Below are 18,518 nucleotides of genomic sequence, written 5' to 3' on the forward strand. Positions count from 1 at the left end.
CTAATAATCATTCACGGGTTGATGAGCTAAAAAATCTACAAGCGCTACCCTTGATTGCTTTCTAGGTAACATACACAATATCATATTCTGACAAGAGGACCTGTCACCGAGCAATCCTTCTAGTAAGGGCTAGTTTCTCCAAAATGTATTTAATTTGGTCCATTTTTTACACTAACTAAGTGTGTGACTCAACATATATTGCCTTAACCTATGACCTGTCCAAGCCAAGGCACAACAAGTTCACTCCAACAGAGAGTATCTAGTTTCATAATCAGTAAATTTCTTACTCAAGTAATAAATGGCGTGCTCTTTCTGACCAATTTATCATGCTGACCTAAAACACATCCTATGAATCCTTCTAACACTATCAAATACATAATGAGCAGTCTCCCTAACACTGACAGCACTGGTATTGGAGGATTTTCTAAATACCACTTTATCTTCTCAAAAGCTTCTTGATAATCATCATTCCATTCTATTGACTGATTTTTTCGTAACAACTTAAAAATTGGCTCATAAGTGGCAATTAATTGGCATATGAATCAAGCAATATAATTTAATCTCCTCAAAAATCTGCAAATATCTTTTTCAGTGCAAGGAGGCTTTACTGGGGACTGGTGTTAATTTTACATTGAACTTGTCAGTTACTCTGTTTTAGTATTCTATTTTTTATTTTTTTGCATTTTGTTCAGTTTCTACTGCAGAATTTGTGACTTCATGCTGCATTTTTCTTGCAATCAATTGGAATTTCTTTCTGTTTCTTGTTGCTTAACTTCTTTACTTCATTTTACTGCACTTAGACATTAGTTTTTTGCACAATTGTTATTTGCATTTTTTTGCATTTTTACTATTTCATTTAGCTTACTTCTTTTCATTTAGTTTCTAGTGCATGACCATATCAAATCCTGGAGACTTGTATCCACTTGATTCAGAGATTGATAGGACATTTCATAATAACATTAAATTACATAGACATAATTCTGAACATTTTGAGGAACCTTCATCTCTTTCATCTATCTACTCATCACCACATTCTTTAAATTCTGAATTGAACCAAATGGCTGACAATGAAAGAACATTAAAAGAACTGGCTGCACCTGACGTAACTTATCAAACTTTATGCATACAGTATTCTTACATTGATGCAACTTTTGTTCTTAAGACAAGACTAATACACTTGTTGCCTAGATTCCATGGTCTTGCAGGTGAAGATCCACACCAGCACCTCAAGGAATTCCACATAGTTTGTTCGACCATGAGGCCATAAGGTGTACCTAAAGAACATGTTAAATTGAAAGCCTTCCATTTTTCTCTCACGGATGCAGCCAAGGATTGGCTCTACTATCTCCCTCCCAGATTTATTACTAGCTAGGACAACTTGAAGAGGCTTTTCTTGGAGAAATTTTTTCCAGCATCAAGAGCTGCATCTATAAGGAAGGAAATTTGTGGGATAAGGCAGCTTGAAAGAGAGACCCTCTATGAATATTGGGAAAGATTCAAGAGGTTGTATGCCAGCTGCCCCCATCATCAAATTAGTGATCAATTGCTCATCCAATACTTTTATGAGGGACTGCACCCCATGGATAGGAGCATGATAGACATTGTAAGTGAAGGGGCATTAGTAGACAAGACTCCGATTGCAGCCCACAACTTGATTGAGAACATGGTTGTCAACTCACAACAATTTGCAACAAGGCAAAATTCTTGTGTTACCAGAAATGTGAGTGAAGTCCAAGTTGCTGAGTCTAGCAAAATAGAATACAAGCTTGATGAATTGGCATCCATGGTGAAGCAATTGACTTTCATGCAAAAGAGTGTTGTTGCATCTTCACATCCTCCACCACCCATTCCAGCCATGCTATGTGGCATTTGCTCAGCTACAGACCATTACACTAATAGTTGTCCTACACTGCAAGAGTCTGATACTCTAGAAGGTAATCCTCAGGTTTATGCTGCAAATATTTATACTAATAAATTTCCTTTTCCAAATTCGCAACAGCAGCCCAATTGGGATCTATCTTCTAATAGATATAACCCAGACTGGAGGAATCATTCAAATTTGAGATGGGGGAACAATTCTCAATAGCATAACCAGCAGCAAGGCACTCAATATCAAGCACATCATGCTGGCCCAAATAGATCCTATCAATCTCAACATCAACCACAACAAGCCCAGCACCATCACCAACCATCTTCTTCACAACCAAGTACATCCTAGAAAAATGAACCATCACTGGAGGAGCTCATGAAGCAATTGACCATGAACAACATTACTTTCCAGCAAAGAACCGAGGCTAGTATCAAGACTTTGGAGAACCAAATGGGACAGTTAGCCTCGTCTCTGAACCAGATGCAATCTCAAGGTTCAGGAAACCTCCCTGCACAAACTGTAGCAAATCCTAAAAATGTGAGTGCAATCACTTTGAGGTCTGGAAAAGTGATGTAAGAGCCCACAGTGTCCAGAGAGAAAGAAAATCCAAGTTGTGCTCCATCTAGAAGAGCTACGTCTTGAGGCCTATGAGAACTCCAGAATTTACAAGGAAAAAGACTAAACAATACCATGACAAGAAGATTTCAAGTAAAGAATTCTACGTTGGTCAAAAGGTCATCTTGTTCAATTCTCGCCTCAAACTTATGCCTAGAAAGCTCAAATCAAGGTGGCTTGGACCCTTCACTGTTACAAAAGTATTTTCCCATGGTGCAGTGGAAATCATAAGTGACTCCACTAGCATAAATTGTTCACAAGTCATTAATAAACCCTCGCCGTTTACATTACATCCAAATCCAAATATGATTTAAACTCCATAAAATTATGCATCTCAACGAGTAGCCAAAGGTAAAAATGCCATAAATACTTCGCTTACCAACAACATAGAAAGGGAACAAACATGAGAAAGTTTGTGCTAAAAGCTCCACATATGGCTAAAAAGACCAAGTTTACCACAACAAAAAAGGGCATGATCACATAAAAAGAGGCTTGTCCTAAACAGCCTCCATAGATAGAAGTTCTTAGCCTATAGATAACAAGATCATGCCTACTACATAAACTGTGTCCACAAGAAGCTACACATTGGAACTTGGCTTTATGTACATCATTGTCATCACTTAAGAGAGCCAAGGCAAGCTTAAAGGCCCTCAACAAAAGAACATTGTGTTGCGGACATTTTCCTGCAAGGAAGGCAACTGAGGGACAGGAACAGCACCAGCAGCACTCAATCCACCATGGCTTGAAGATGTTTCAGATTTGTCCTCAAATTTCATGAACTGCCCCAACTGAGTTGCGGCTAAGTGTGCATAGCATATTGGAGCAACTGCGAAGAGGAAGATAATTTGTAGCTAAGTTTCAATCATGAATACTCATTATGACATAACAATACCCATCTATCCAAATTAAACAAGTTTGAAAAATATTTTATTTTTATATTTTTTATTAATACATACACTTTTTCCCAATAAAAATTTAGATAGAGACTTTGATTTCAGAGAAGTTCTGTTTTCATTTTTTATTTTCTCTGATTACAGGACTGTCACCCTTCTTTCATTTTGTTTTCTGTTTCAAAAATTTGTATAAATAACAATGAAAATAACTTTCTTCTGTTCTCGTTTTCTATACAACTCTTTGACAATAGGAAATAAATGAAAACAAGGTAGCAGTTTAGCAATTAAATGTGAAAACAGAAAATTAACAAAAAAAAAAAAAACATTTTCTAAAACCAAACAGCCTTCGCCATTTTTAGTTGCTTAAAATTAAACAGACATTAACATTTTCCAGAGGAAAAAATGTACTGTAAGAATTTTACCAACAGAAATGGTAGTGTTGCTCCTCTGATACCTGTCATATCAAAGAATTATTTTATATTGATTAGATTGATCTAACCTGAAACCTTAAAACAAGTCTAACACAATTAAATAGGTCCAAAATTTCACTTACACATATGATAGTGAATGGACAAGCTCCTGCATCTCATCAGGAGTGAAACCAACCTCATCGAGCAGCACGTGGTAGTGTGTAGGCCGACTGGTACCCTGGGCACAATATTAAAAAGAGGAAGAAAAAAGAAAATGCTAATATAAGTTTACATAACCTTTCCCTCTCAAATAACTAGATCTACCTGCATTTGAGTTTGAGGTAATAGGTTAAAACAAATGCAATGAGGAATGTTAAAAAACAATCATTCATGTCTTTTAGGCCTTGTTTGGAAGTTCAGAAGGAGAGGGAAAGGATGGAAAGGGAAGGTTAACAAAAATCCCCCAATTTGAGGGAACTTAAAAACATGGGTTTAGTATGATTTTGTTAGAGATCGTCCCTTAAAGGTGTATAGGAGAAGGAAGGGATCAGTTGTAGGGGAGCAGAACCCAAGAGCCCAAGAGACAGTTGGATAGTTTTCAACTAAAAACCGTTACAACTTAGGACATTATAAATAGAAGAAATAAAGATAATCAGGGATCTTCTTTTTTGGTAAAAAATAACCTTGGGAGTAGACTGAGAACTACTCGAATAATTCTCAGAACATTAGTGCATGTATTCTGTTGTTCCAGAAATTCAATAATATTGCATTCTTTCTGTACCTAGTTCTATCAATTGGTATCCAGAGCAACATCCAGGTGCCGTGGGAATTGAATAATGGCGAATACAAGAATGGATAGTAGGATCGACGCCTTGGAGAAAACAATAATATCGCAAAGAGAAGGGGATTTACAAATGCAAGCTCAGAAATTTGAGACATTGGAGAAACGTTTAGAAGCACAAGATTTGCGATTTCAAAGATTGGAAAAAATGTTGAATACGCTATTGCAGCGTTCAGAACCTAAACAAGAAGAGGAAGGAATGTCGCGCTGTTCAAGATCGGAAGGTGAGCAAGGAAATAGCGTTGGCAGGACAAGTGCAAATTGGCGCACAATTGACGTTCCTCTATTTGTGGGTGAGGACGTGTACGGGTGGATCCAAAAAATAGAAAGGTATTTTCGAATTCGAGAAGTGGGTGCAGCAGATCGCATGAATGTAGTGGTTTTGGCACTAGAAAATGACGCTCTTAGTTGGTTCCATTGGTGGGAAGGGTGTAACCCTAACCCCGGATGGGATCAATTTCGTAACGCAGTAATGGAGCGATTTCAACCTACCACAGCTCCGAATCCGTTCGCAGCCTTATTGCGACTGAAACAAGAGGGATCGATTGCAGAATTTGTAAGTCAATTTGAGAGATATGCAGGAGCAATGACGGGTATGGATGAAAATTATTTGATGGAAGTTTTCTTGAATGGCTTGCGTGGGGATATCAGTGCAGAGGTGAAGTTATATGAGCCGCAATCGTTATCAGCAATCATCAAGAAAGCCATGTTGGTGGAAGAGAAGAACTCAGCATTGGGAAGAACAGGGTTCTTAAGGGGGAGTAAGACTGCAAATTCCTATCGAAGCTTGGAATCAGGAGGGTCATTTGCAACAGCTCAAGGGTCCAGGATTCAGGGCAGAGGCAATGAAGGGGCTGTGAGCAGTAGTGGTAGTAATAAAGGGGGAGAAGGACGAGTTAGAACAGGGGGATTCAAACGATTAACTGATGCTGAAATGCAAGAAAAGTTGAAGAAAGGGGAATGTTTCAAATGTGATGAAAAATTCGGGCCTAATCACATTTGTAAAAATAAACAATTTCAAATGATGATATTGGAGGAGGATCGAGGACTCCAAGAAGATGCTCCCAATGAGGATAACACTCTGGTTGATGAGCAAGATATTCAACTGTCCCTGCATAGCATAGTGGGGTTAACAACTAAGAGATCTCTGAAGATACGGGGCACAGTAAAAGAAAAACAGGTGGTAATTCTGATAGATTGTGGAGCTTCCCATAATTTTGTATCTACCCAATTAGTGCAGGAATTGAATTTAGTAGTCACTGAAACTTCTTCTTATTTCGTGGAAGTTGGAGATGGCCACAGAATTAAATGTCAAGGAGTATGTGAAGGATTGTTTCTCAAATTGGCGGATATGGAGATCAAACAGAAATTCTATGTGTTTGGCTTAGGAGGAGCGGATTTGGTGCTAGGGTTAGATTGGTTGGCCGGTTTAGGAGACATTAAAGCTAACTTTGAAGAACTTTCTATCAGGTTTAAGGTAGACGGTGAGGAAAAAATTTTGAAGGGAGATCCAACGTTATGCCTATCATCAGCATCTTCCAAGACTATGTTTCGATTATTGCAGCAAGAAGAAGAAGGGTTTTTGGTGGATTGTTTTTCACTGGAACAAACAATTCAGGATAGCAATGAGATTCCTATAGAAATGTTACAACTTTTACATCAATTTCCAACTATTTTTGAAACTCCAGTAGGTTTACCACCATCTAGAAGACAAGATCATGCTATTCATTTAAAGGAAGGATCTATGATTCCGAATATCAGACCTTATAAATATCCTCATTACCAAAAAACGGAGATTGAGAAGTTGGTAAATGAGATGTTGACAGCAGGGGTTATAAGGCCTAGTATTAGTCCTTATTCTAGTCCCATCATATTGGTACGGAAGAAGGATGGTAGTTGGAGATTTTGTGTGGATTATCGGGCCCTCAACAAGATAACTACTCCCAACAAATTTCCGATTCCTATTATTGAGGAATTATTAGATGAACTGGGTGGTGCTACTATTTTCACTAAGTTGGACTTAAAGTCGGGATATCATCAAATTCGAATGCGGGAAGAAGATATTGAAAAAACAGCTTTTAGGACTCATGAAGGCCATTATGAATTCCTTGTGATGCCATTCGGATTAACTAATGCTCCTTCCACATTTCAAGCTTTGATGAATGAGGTATTGAAGCCTTTTTTACGCAGATTTGTGTTGGTATTTTTTGATGATATTCTCATCTACAGCCCAAGTTTGGAATGCCATATCGATCACACTAGGCAAGTGTTACGCATACTACAGGAGCATTCTTTGAAGGTTAATAAGGAGAAGTGTTCTTTTGGCCAAACCAGCTTAGAGTATTTAGGACATGTGATTTCTGGACAGGGAGTGGCAGCAGATCCTAAGAAAATTGCCGCTATGCAGGAATGGCCAGTTCCTAAAGATGTGAAGGGGTTACGTGGATTTTTGGGGCTTACGGGTTATTATAGACGATTTGTGCAGGGATATGGTAGACGTGTTAAACCCTTAACCCAGCTGCTTCAAAAGGGTGGTTTTTCTTGGAATGCAGAAGCTCAGACTGCCTTCGACGACCTGAAACAAGCTCTTACTTCTTTACCTATATTGGCTGTTCCAGATTTTACCAAAACTTTTGTGGTGGAGACTGATGCCTCTAGTTGTGGTTTAGGAGCTGTCTTACTTCAAGAGGGTCATCCTCTTGCTTATTGGAGCAAGGCTTTATCTGCACGAAGCATACAAAAGTCAGTATATGAAAGAGAGTTAATGGCAGTAGTACAGGCTGTGCAGCGATGGAGACATTATTTGTTAGGAAGCCATTTCGTCATCCAATCGGATCAGCGGAGTTTAAAGTTTTTGACAGAGCAGCGACTTATGAGTGAAGAGCAATTTAAATGGGTTTCTAAGCTCATTGGTTATGATTTCGAAATCCAGTATAGGCCCGGCAAGGAAAACGCAGCAGCGGACGCCCTGTCTCGACAAACATATTTTGCTGCTGTGACTGTCTTACAATTTCAGGAGTTGGAGGATTGGGACGCAGAGATATTACAAGATGCAAAACTACAACAGCTTCGGCATGATTTGATAGTTGCTCCTAATTCGCACAAGGGGTATGAACTAAGAGGAGGAAGACTTTATTTTCAGGGCAGATTGGTGGTACCAAAAGGGTCAACAAAGATTCCACAACTTCTAGCTGATTTTCATGCGTCGGCAGTAAGTGGTCATTCGGGCTATTTTCGTACCTACAAAAGGTTGGCGGCAGTGGTTTATTGGGAAGGAATGCGCAAGGATATAAAGGATTTTGTGACAGCTTGTGATGTTTGTCAAAGGAATAAGTATGAGGCCTTATCTCCAGCAGGTTTACTTCAACCGTTACCTGTCCCTACACGGGTTTGGTCTGATATTTCAATGGATTTTATCGGCGGGTTACCAAAATCAAAAGGGAAAGACACTATTTTTGTGGTGGTTGATAGGCTTACTAAATTTTCTCATTTTTTTTCCCTTGGTCACCCTTATACAGCTCAGGATGTCGCTGTTGTCTTTATGACAGGAGTGGTGAAGCTGCATGGCTTTCCTAGCTCTATTGTGTCAGATAGGGACCAATTGTTCATGAGTAAGTTTTGGAAAGAGTTATTTAAAAGTGTTGGAACTCAGCTCCGATTTAGCACAGCTTACCATCCGCAATCGGATGGTCAAACGGAAGTGGTGAATAGGTGTATTGAAACTTACCTGAGATGTATGACAGGCCATAAACCAAAACAATGGCCAGATTTTCTCAGTTGGGCAGAATACTGGTTTAACACAAATTACAATGCTTCCACTAGAATGACACCTTTTAAAGCTTTATATGGCCAAGATCCTCCTATCTTGTGGAAGGGTACCACTGTTCCTTCGAGAGTGGAAGAGGTTAATCAAATGACTCAAGACAGAGATGAATTATTGAGTGAGTTACGAGCTAATTTGTTGAAAGCCCAAGATTATATGCGTTCTCAAGCCAATAAGCACAGACGGTTCCTTGAATTTCAGATTGGTGATTTTGTTTATCTGAAAATTCAACCATATAAGATGAAATCTTTGGCTACCAAGGTGAATCAGAAATTGAGCCCTCGTTATTATGGCCCTTTTAAGGTTTTGGATCGAATTGGTGTTGTGGCGTATAGATTGGAATTACCGGATGGGAGTAAGGTTCATCCTGTGTTTCACATTTCTCTCCTTAAAAAAGCGGTCACACCTCCAGCACAAGCCCATCCTCTTCCTACTATGCTTCAAGCGGATTATGAATTGATAACTCAACCTGAAGATGTTTTGGATGTTCGTTGCTTGAAGTCAGACTTGTGGGAAGTTTTAATCAAATGGCAGGGGCTTCCTGAATTTGAAAATAGCTAGGAAAGTTGGCAAAGCATTAAGGAGAATTTTTCTGTTACCCACCTTGAGGACAAGGTGCAAGTCCTAGGGGGGAGTATTGTTAGAGATCGTCCCTTGAAGGTGTATAGGAGAAGGAAGGGATCAGTTGTAGGGGAGCAGAACCCAAGAGCCCAAGAGACAGTTGGATAGTTTTCAACTAAAAACCGTTACAACTTAGGACATTATAAATAGAAGAAATAAAGATAATCAGGGATCTTCTTTTTTGGTAAAAAATAACCTTGGGAGTAGACTGAGAACTACTCGAATAATTCTCAGAACATTAGTGCATGTATTCTGTTGTTCCAGAAATTCAATAATATTGCATTCTTTCTGTACCTAGTTCTATCAGATTTATAGAAACACTTCTTATTTAAAAACTCTGAAACCTAGTTACCATCAAATAAGCTTTTCCCTTCCCTCCAAAAATTAACTCCCTAACAAAGCCTTAGATTCTATCTTAAAACCAATTGGCATCAGGTGAAGTAGTGCAACAGGAATATAAACTGCACCCCAGTAATTGAGACATGCAATGCGGGAATTTCCAAAATTCCCCGCCCACAAATGCTTGCCAGATTAAGCAATACACAAAAGAAACAAGAGAACAGAAATGGGCTATGGTCGATTCCATCTTAACCAAATTAAGTGAAATTGTCAATAGATATATAAACTGCACCCCCAACATTGAGGCAGGCAATGTGGAACTTTTCAACTGTCTCACACACCACCTAATTATATCAAAATCAAATGTAACAAGAATACAAAGGTCATTTTTGCAGGGGAACAACGATTAATAACTTCCAGTCCAGCATAAATAGAAAGTGAATCCAAGTAAGCTAGAAATCAACACACAACTCACATTCAGATAATAATGCAAACAAACCTTGGCAATGGAAGAATTTCTTTCCTAAAGGAAAAAAATAAAGGAGATGACCAAACTACCATGAGATTCAAGATACTTCCCTACAGTCACAAGATTTCCCTATTTTAAATAGAGATAAATATTCCCAACCATTATTCCATACTACATCTTTAAACAGATAAAAGTATTATCCCTCAGTATATCAGCAATAATAAACCAACTACCAATAATCTAAACCAAAAATGAAAAAAGATGCATAAATGAATGAATGTACATTTCAGACAGAGAGACTGAGGGAAATAAGCCCACAAGATAACCACACAAGCCACAATCATGCCACATCAAGACTAGAAGAATGTTATAAAAATACGGAAAAGTGGATACTCACTATCATTCCACCATGTGCGCATAGGTAGAAATCATAATTTCTGGGATGACAAATTTTATTGTCGACAACAGTTCCTGCAAAATAACGGGTTAATAAATAGGGAACACATTTTGTCCAATAAAAGATCTTAGTGGAAATTCCCAGAACACTTGCCAGGTGGGACATTTTCAGGAGAGCCAGATTGGAAGAATCTTGTGTGGTGGTTCTTCTGAGCAACAATTACCACAAATTTTGGGTTCCAATTTTCATCAAGAAATTTACATGCCTAAAAATTCATGAATATTAGTTCTTTGACTCAATTGATTAATATTTAAAGAACATATTTGATCATCTTCAGAACCTCAATGATTTGGTCAAGTTCAATATTCAAAACTTGATTGAACTGCGACTCACTAACACCATCCCTGTATTAGATACAACACAGAAAAAACGTTCAGTTTTATCAGAAAAGAGTAAGATTAAATCAATATATAGGCAAGCTTAGATAAAACACATATTTTATAGAAAAATAAGACAAGTTTAAACCTGATATACAAGATAATGTCATTTGAAGTAACCAAATACTTCTAGTCACGCTGAACAATTTCACATTAATTAAAAAAATCATAAACATCAAACATGATTTATAATAAAACTTAAAGCATTTTCAGCTGTAAGCCTGTAACAACGAAAATGCAAAAACAATAAATAATAGAAACCAAAAGCAATTTAAGTGTTTTCAAAGGAAACATACCTGAATATGATTATATTTTCTGGTTTTCTCCTCCCAGAAGTTACATAGAAATCAAGCAGAAGCTCCCTGCAGTTGATGAAACCCATTAGAATAGAAAGTCCTTATATACAGAGACCAAATTACAAAAAACTAAAACAAATGTCTGTACAACTAATACAACTACAAATAGACTGCTTAAAACATTTGTTTAATATAATTATTAAATTACAATCTATGAATTAAGTAACCTTATGATGCCTTCATCTTCCTTTTCAGAAACTTGCTTGAACAAATTATCTATCATTTCAACCTTAGCAGACTGGGTACGAACACATGCCCTATACTTTGATATCAGAGGCCAGTTTCTAGAGCTGACCACCTGCATGTGTATATTTAGGTATTAGGCATGCAGACTAACACTCAGAAAGCAATAAGACTTCATCCAGAAAAATAGACTCAGGACCAACATTCTCATTTGAGAAATTCTATTCATAGAAAGAACAGACAATTATCATTTACCGCAGCAATTGAAGGAATATCAGATTGCCCTGGTGAGCCATGTGACACATCCATGCCTAGAATGAGGGTGGGAGCTTTTGAAACAACAGGAAGAGAAGGAGAATGCTCAACACCTAACAATGAATTCAACCCACCAAGCTGCATGACAATAAATGAATTCAATGGAGGAAATGACATCCTTATGATAAATTAAACAAGTAAGAAAAATCAATTACAACAACCTAGCCTTATTCTAGTAAGTAGAGGGAAAGAGCATGAAGGTGTTCTTCTATTGTGATGACTACATAACAAAGATAAGATGTTTTACAGGTGGCACAGGCCTACATGGACAGTAGAATGCTGTACAATACAATATTACCTTGGCATTGATCTTCAACATAACATTGGTCAGGTACTGGTCATTGACCCTTATGGGACACATACACTGATTAATGATTCCAAAATCAGCAAGATTCTTCTTTTTCCATGGCCCTTGGATGTCAAAAAATAATTTTCATCTAGCAAACTTGAAAATTTCGAAGGCATAAAGACAAAAAATTATGTCAAAACCACTAACCATAAATATCACAGTTTTTCCGATCAGGAAGCAAACACAAAAAGAATTGAGGAGCCCCAGGAAGCCTAGACTGAATGGTCTCAAACATCTTCTCAACTCGGACCATAGGTGGGGCACGCCTAAACTGAGGATTCTCATCAAACACATCAAATGGTTGTTCTATTGACTGCAGATGTTGGAGAAGAAAAAATTTCAGTCAGTAGCCCTTTCAAACTTCACTAAATACGCAGTTATAGAACTTACAATTCCTTTCATATCTCCGATTCTAATCAGATCCCTCACAAGTCCTCGCACATCACAGCGTGCAGAAAAGTTAGCCACAGCCCATCTTTCTATCTTTGATGGCTCCACGAATTTCTGGAGAAGCATTTAAGTTATTGGAACCTATGTCAATATTGTTTTTAGGTGGACCATATTAAACTTTCACTGACAGAGGAACTGAATTATATACCTTGTTGTTAAAATTCCATCTCCCATTCCTCGGAGTGAAATCCTCACCATTGCCAAACTTCAACTATTTGAGAAGATTCAATGATCAATTTCAAACCATAAAATGCAATACTACTGATACTTACCATCTATTTGATTACAAGGGGAAAATGAGAAAGAAAATTTTGAAATTGAATTGAAGAGAAAATGAGAGAAAATTTTGAATTTTTGTTTCTAAAAGTGTAACTATTCTCATCTTTTCTCTTCAAACAAACAAAATAAAAAAAGCGTTGTTATTTATGTTTTCTTTCCTCTGACCCAAACAAACCATTGTGGTGATGTGCGCATATGCAAATTACCTTAACTTCACACAATTAAGCAAATTAGTGCATACTTGATTCATCTAATTTAAAAGATGAAGCAATAATCACTTATTTATGCTGACTTTGTAAGAAATCTTTTGAGAAATAAACAATTAATTATGAGGAAAAAAGCTATTCCCTTCCATGCAATAAACAATTAAAAGTCCCCATAAATTTATACTCTTATATATCAAATTAGACCCTAAATCCCTAATATTCAATGCATAAAACAAATCAAACTGTCATGTAATATAACAAACATCATCATGACTAAAAGAAGAGCAAATATATGACATGTTTATATTTCTACAAAGCTAAACAGCTTAAGGCCTGAGTAGCAAGGATGAAAGGAAGAGGTTCTGTACAAAGTGCAGCAGGAAAAGCTTGGTTTTGTGTATAGGAACTTCGCAAAAAAAAAAAAAAAAACCCATTAAAAGGACTAGAGAATAAGAACATACAACCTAACTCTTACTTTATATAGAGGCCCCTAATCAATATTTGAATAGATAGAGTATTAATTCAATGGAATAAACAGTTCAGAATTTGCTTAACGGTAAGCATAACAGCAAGGGATTTGCTTCAGGGCTGAGCATGCATAAACTTTTATGATTTTAAATTATGACCATCTACAACACCACATTATTAACAAAGAGATTAAGGACATATTTGGAAGAAATTATGAACAGCTTATAGACAACAAGTTATGACTCTCATAAGCTGTTTTCAGCTTAATTAAGAAGCTCCTTGGTATAACTTTCAAAAATAAGCTGTTTTCAGCTTATCCTAATAAATTTCATCATTGAATTTCAAACATAATTCATCATTTCAAAAAGAGCTTATTGAATAAGTGTGTAAATAACCAATTATCCAAGCGCATCCTAAAGCTAGACCTCACAATGGAGTCCTATTCATTTAAAGAAAACATGACTTTCTCAATGTAAAAGCATGTAAAACCATGTTTCAATCTAAGGTTACTAAAATAGGACATCTATCACTTATTTTCCAGAATGTCCAATGAGAAACAGAGAAATAATAATTTACTATGGCATTGCTAGCAAAAAAAAAGATGAAAACTACTTTATAAGTTAACTCTTAGCACCATAATACTAATAAGGGGAAAAAGTCATTTCTGACACAAGTGGAGTACCAAGTTTTAATTTATCAAACCTCAAGAAAGGTCAAGATCATTTGTTCTAAATGGAAATGTAAAACAATACAAAATATTATTAACAAGATTTGTGAGTTTGACGATAAATAAGTATATATATACCCTAGGTGCAGGCAAAACTCGACCCTCCACTTCAATAAAGCCAGTGCTTATAGAAATTCCACAATTTCGAAGCATAGGTTCAGAACCATAGTTGCTGCTTCTTAGTGCCTTCAGCAGAAATAAATAGTAAGATCCCTTATCCTTGACATATGAATTAAAATTATATCACCCAATTTAGCAAAACAACTTACATCAGACAAAACTTTCATCCTTTCTTGTGGCTTCTGCCTGGATTTCTCCACCAATGAAGCCCTTTGAAATGTGGACAGAGCTTTTGTATAACGTTGCAATGACACCAATTCACAAAGCTAAAAAAGCCACAAAAAAAGATTATATAACCAAACATGAAATATGTAGTGAAGATCAATCTGTACACATTATAGTTAAAAAATGAAGCAATGACAACCTTAAGAAAACCCTTCATTTACCTCAATGGGGAAATACGTTGGCCGTTTAGGCTTGCCAACATTGATGCATGGAAGGTCAGATGAGTATCGGAGATCTATCTTGCGAACATTAACAAAATAATCATAAACAGTGACTTCCTCACCACCATCTTCACCATCCCTGCCACCTTTACTCTTCAAAGTAAAACTGCAAAATACACGCATTCATCAGAAACCTCAACTCATCACACAATTAACAACTCTACAATTACAAAGCAGAACATACACATGGTTAAGAATTGGCCACTGTCAGCCCAATGGATTTAACAAAATCTAAAAAGAGAAAATAAGTACGTCTGCTCTCTGCATGGAAGTTCACTGAGTCCAGTAATTTTGAATTCTTGATTGGATGGTCTAGTTTTAATCCTCAGATTTTTTAGGGTCCTTTTGGCCTGTTTAAGAAAATGAAAAAAGAAAAAAAAAATCAGACTTCAGTATAACAAGATCAGTGAAGGAAAATGAGAAGATATTCAGAGAACTAGCTTACCTTAGCCCAGTCAAGTTGAAAAGGATCTCTCACATTTTGATTGGAAATCAAGAAGTCCACCACAGGCCCAGGTTGAATTATCATGGTAGTTGAGACATCTAAATAAATTTGGGATTGCCAGAATTAGAATTAGACAAAAAAGTATGACATGAGAAGATTGCATACAAGCAACAGATCATTTAACCTATGTTAAGAGACAGGCCACTCTGTGTGGTTCTAAAACTTGAATGGAATCCTCTGCAGCCTAGGACACCACCTCCAACATCAGCAAAATTCTTTGGATCATTGTGGAAGAAAGATTGGCGTACAAGTAGGCAGCCTCTGCAATAGACAATGTACAGTTAAAATATTGGGGCATTATAACATAGCATAATTGTATAGAGAGAAATATTAAAAAATTTATTCACAAACTAAGAAAAATAAAGCATTATTTACTTACTGCTTAGCAGCATGTTGCCTCAATATGATATCAAGCACTCTAATGGCTTCTTGAAAATTCTCCGTTTCCTGCCCCCGTAAGGCATTGGCAATGGCCTGCATTGGAATTTTTGCAGCAAAGCTCAACTCCACTTGGAAAGTCTTCGCACGGTAAGGACGCCGCATCCTCTTTTTGTCACCTTCATTGTCCTCATGACCATTAGGGCTGCAATTGTCATTATTCCTATATAAAAAAAGAAGTTATACTTCTGAAAACAATATTATGAAAGCCAATTATGAGGACCAAGACACCAACAATTTACTATTAATTTCTACCGGTTAGATGTGACATCTTCAAGAACAACTTCAAACTCAAGCTTGTTCCGAGGAAGTGAGCCAATGGTGAACAGACTTTTCTCCCCATCATATGCAAAGTCCTTGTCATTTAACTCAGAATGATATGTCTCTACAACCCTGTCCATTATCTTTCTTCCTACACCCTTGCCTTCTACAGGTCGTCCATCTTCATAAGAGAACGCCACCTGATTGTTAACCAAGCAAAGTAAAAGTCAAGCTTCAGTGAGTAACTTCAAACATAAATACAGTCACATAATAAGATAAATGAAGGACATACACTATAATGGAAGAAATGTCCATCATTGTTTGTGACATTAACTTTGAAGTGATTAGTTAGGAGTTGTATCTTCATTCCTTTTGATCCCAGACCACGTCTGGATGATGGAATGCGGGAAGCCTTTTTCTTAACAGGCTCAGCAGGGGCAGGGCACACCTCATCTGCTTTGAGGGGTACAACATCTGAGGGGACAACAGGAGGCGGTGGCGGCAATGGCCCCTCCTTTCCATTTCCATCTGGCTCAAATGAATCCATATTCTGTAGATAGAGAATTAGGGATACAAGGTGTAGTAGGAGAACAAATCATCCACACAAATAGTATGAATAATCTCAACATTTGAAGATGACAAAATTTTGAAGGCAATATATACTATATAGTCAACATACAGCTAAAAGTCAAATCACTACCACTGAAAATAACAAGGACTTAAAAATCCAATAACCAGAAAGTTAACAGTAATCATACAACTAACATAACAAGTGTCCACACAAAAACTAGGAATGAATTAAACTGAGTAAATGGTCAAATAATATTATAAAGTAAATCATAACATCATTAAGAGTGGCCTCAAAGGGCCAATATTCTGGGTAAACACGAATATCTTGGAAAGATATTAAATCAAAACAGGAAGGAGTTAAAATGGCTTCAGCATAATGTTGAGTGAATTACTAATTCCAAAAGAAAAAGGCTAACTTTGAAAATAAAAAATCACAAAATTTATTTGCAAAAATTGTGACTCAACTACACTAAAGGTTACTTAAATGCGCTGTGCGCATATGCAATGCATGTAAATCATAATCACCCCAGCAGTAAATGAAATACTCAAATGCTGTAACAGCTTTCTATATATTACAAAAATTAGAGAAAATACACATATTCAAGCTACCGAACCGTCAGTAAAAGCAGCATCCAGAAGTTTTAACCAAACCCAAAATAGGTGAAAAAGCCAAAACAAACCAACATTGTACAGAACAGTGTTTTCCATACATGAAAGAATTATAGAAAAGACAAAAACCTGAAATGCTGAATAACAACCTGAACAAGAAAAGACTAACCGAAAATTCTCTACAAAAAAACAAACTTTCCAGCAAAGAAGCTCCATTTCTGAAAAAAATTGTACCAAAAAGACAAAGCAGGAACCTTTCTACTTCATAATAAGCAGTAAAAAAAAGTAAGATCCATGTCAAGCACATGCACCACTTAAACAACCTCAAAAGCTCAAAAAGAAAAAAAAAGGTACCATTATAAAAATTTCATCTTCGAATTGAAAAAATGAAAATCATAAAGCACACCGAAGATTAAATCAAAGAAACTAATTTTCAGGGAACTAAAAAGGCCAAAAAATCATAAACTAGAACTTCAACTGCAATGCAGCATTACATCACCAGAAAAACCCACAAACTAAAAAAAATAAAAAACCAATTTTCATTACCACACACAAAATGATAAATTTTAAGTAATTGTGTCACCTTAAACTGAAATGGCCAAAGTAGAATTTGGCCAGAACAAACAGAACCCTAAATCCTCAAACAACAACAGAAAGTGAGTTTGTGGAGGTCCAAATTGTATTGTTTATGATCCTTGTTGTGGTTAAGCTGTGTCAAACACTCTCTTTTAAAACTCTGATGTCATTATCTCACACTAATAGTTTGTCAAATGCAGTAATTATCCCCTGCGTTTATGTTCGGTGTAGTGAATGCGGTATAGAGTGTGGACCGTTGATTTTGCACGCGGATTACATGGACGGTTAATATTGAATGAGGATGGTTGGGTGCAGTGGACTGGAAGGGCGAGTGAGTGGAGTAGAGCACGTCCCTGACAGTGCCTCGGTCTTGGCGCGTGTGCGGGCTGCTGTTTGCTTTGACAGTTTTAGCCGTAATAACTGCACAATTCCCACTCTAGTCCAACCGTCACAACATTCAATCACTCTGCAACAAGTGTCATTATTAAGCCCAAAAAGAGTGTCATAAATTAAAAAAATATTATTAAATAAAAATAATTTTAAATTCTCTTCTTATTTATTCTTTTACAAATTCTATCACAAAATAAATAAAATATTAATATATTTTTTTATTTTTATTATAATAAATCAACATTTTTTATTTAATATTTATTTTTTATTAATTTTAATAAATTATTTATTTATTTACAAAAATTAGTGCATGTAATATTGTATAAATCAATATTAATTTGAAATACATGCTTTATAAAAAAAACTATTTAATGAAAAGAAGTAATGCATTCACCTAAAGAGAAGAGTGAATGTTTACCATAAGGTAGAATGGTAATATTTGACATCACTAATCTTTATCTTTAAACTTGATATTATAAAAATTGTCATCTAAAAATTAATAGATATTATCAAAATAAAATTTTAATTTTAATTAAAAAATAATGTATGCAATAG

At 36.4% G+C, this 18,518-nt stretch overlaps 1 protein-coding gene across 2 annotated transcripts; it reads right to left on the reverse strand.

Annotated features, from left to right (window-relative positions):
* Positions 1–2,779: 2,779 nt before the first annotated feature.
* LOC113858340 (protein argonaute 4-like) lies at positions 2,780–17,780 on the reverse strand. 2 transcript variants are annotated; one of them, XM_027490943.1, is made up of 23 exons: positions 17,581–17,780; positions 16,111–16,368; positions 15,813–16,018; positions 15,499–15,720; positions 15,244–15,380; positions 15,060–15,157; positions 14,867–14,964; positions 14,555–14,720; positions 14,318–14,434; positions 14,127–14,234; positions 12,517–12,579; positions 12,309–12,422; positions 12,066–12,231; positions 11,868–11,980; positions 11,510–11,647; positions 11,239–11,369; positions 11,012–11,077; positions 10,619–10,682; positions 10,432–10,543; positions 10,279–10,352; positions 3,932–4,026; positions 3,801–3,832; positions 2,780–3,311 (listed from the first exon to the last, which is right to left on the reverse strand). In XM_027490943.1, the coding sequence occupies exons 2-23, from the start codon at positions 16,363–16,365 to the stop codon at positions 3,136–3,138; spliced, it is 2,751 nt and encodes a 916-aa protein (XP_027346744.1). In that variant the 5' UTR covers positions 16,366–16,368; positions 17,581–17,780; the 3' UTR covers positions 2,780–3,135. The 2 variants fall into 2 exon arrangements, with proteins under 2 accessions (XP_027346744.1, XP_027346753.1); XM_027490952.1 differs by having other exon boundaries at positions 2,895–3,311; positions 16,111–16,236; positions 17,581–17,699.
* Positions 17,781–18,518: the final 738 nt, after the last annotated feature.

The sequence above is a fragment of the Abrus precatorius genome, unplaced genomic scaffold, assembly GCF_003935025.1.
Source record: "Abrus precatorius isolate BTA unplaced genomic scaffold, Abrus_2018 Scaffold1, whole genome shotgun sequence".
Lineage (NCBI taxonomy): Eukaryota > Viridiplantae > Streptophyta > Magnoliopsida > Fabales > Fabaceae > Abrus > Abrus precatorius.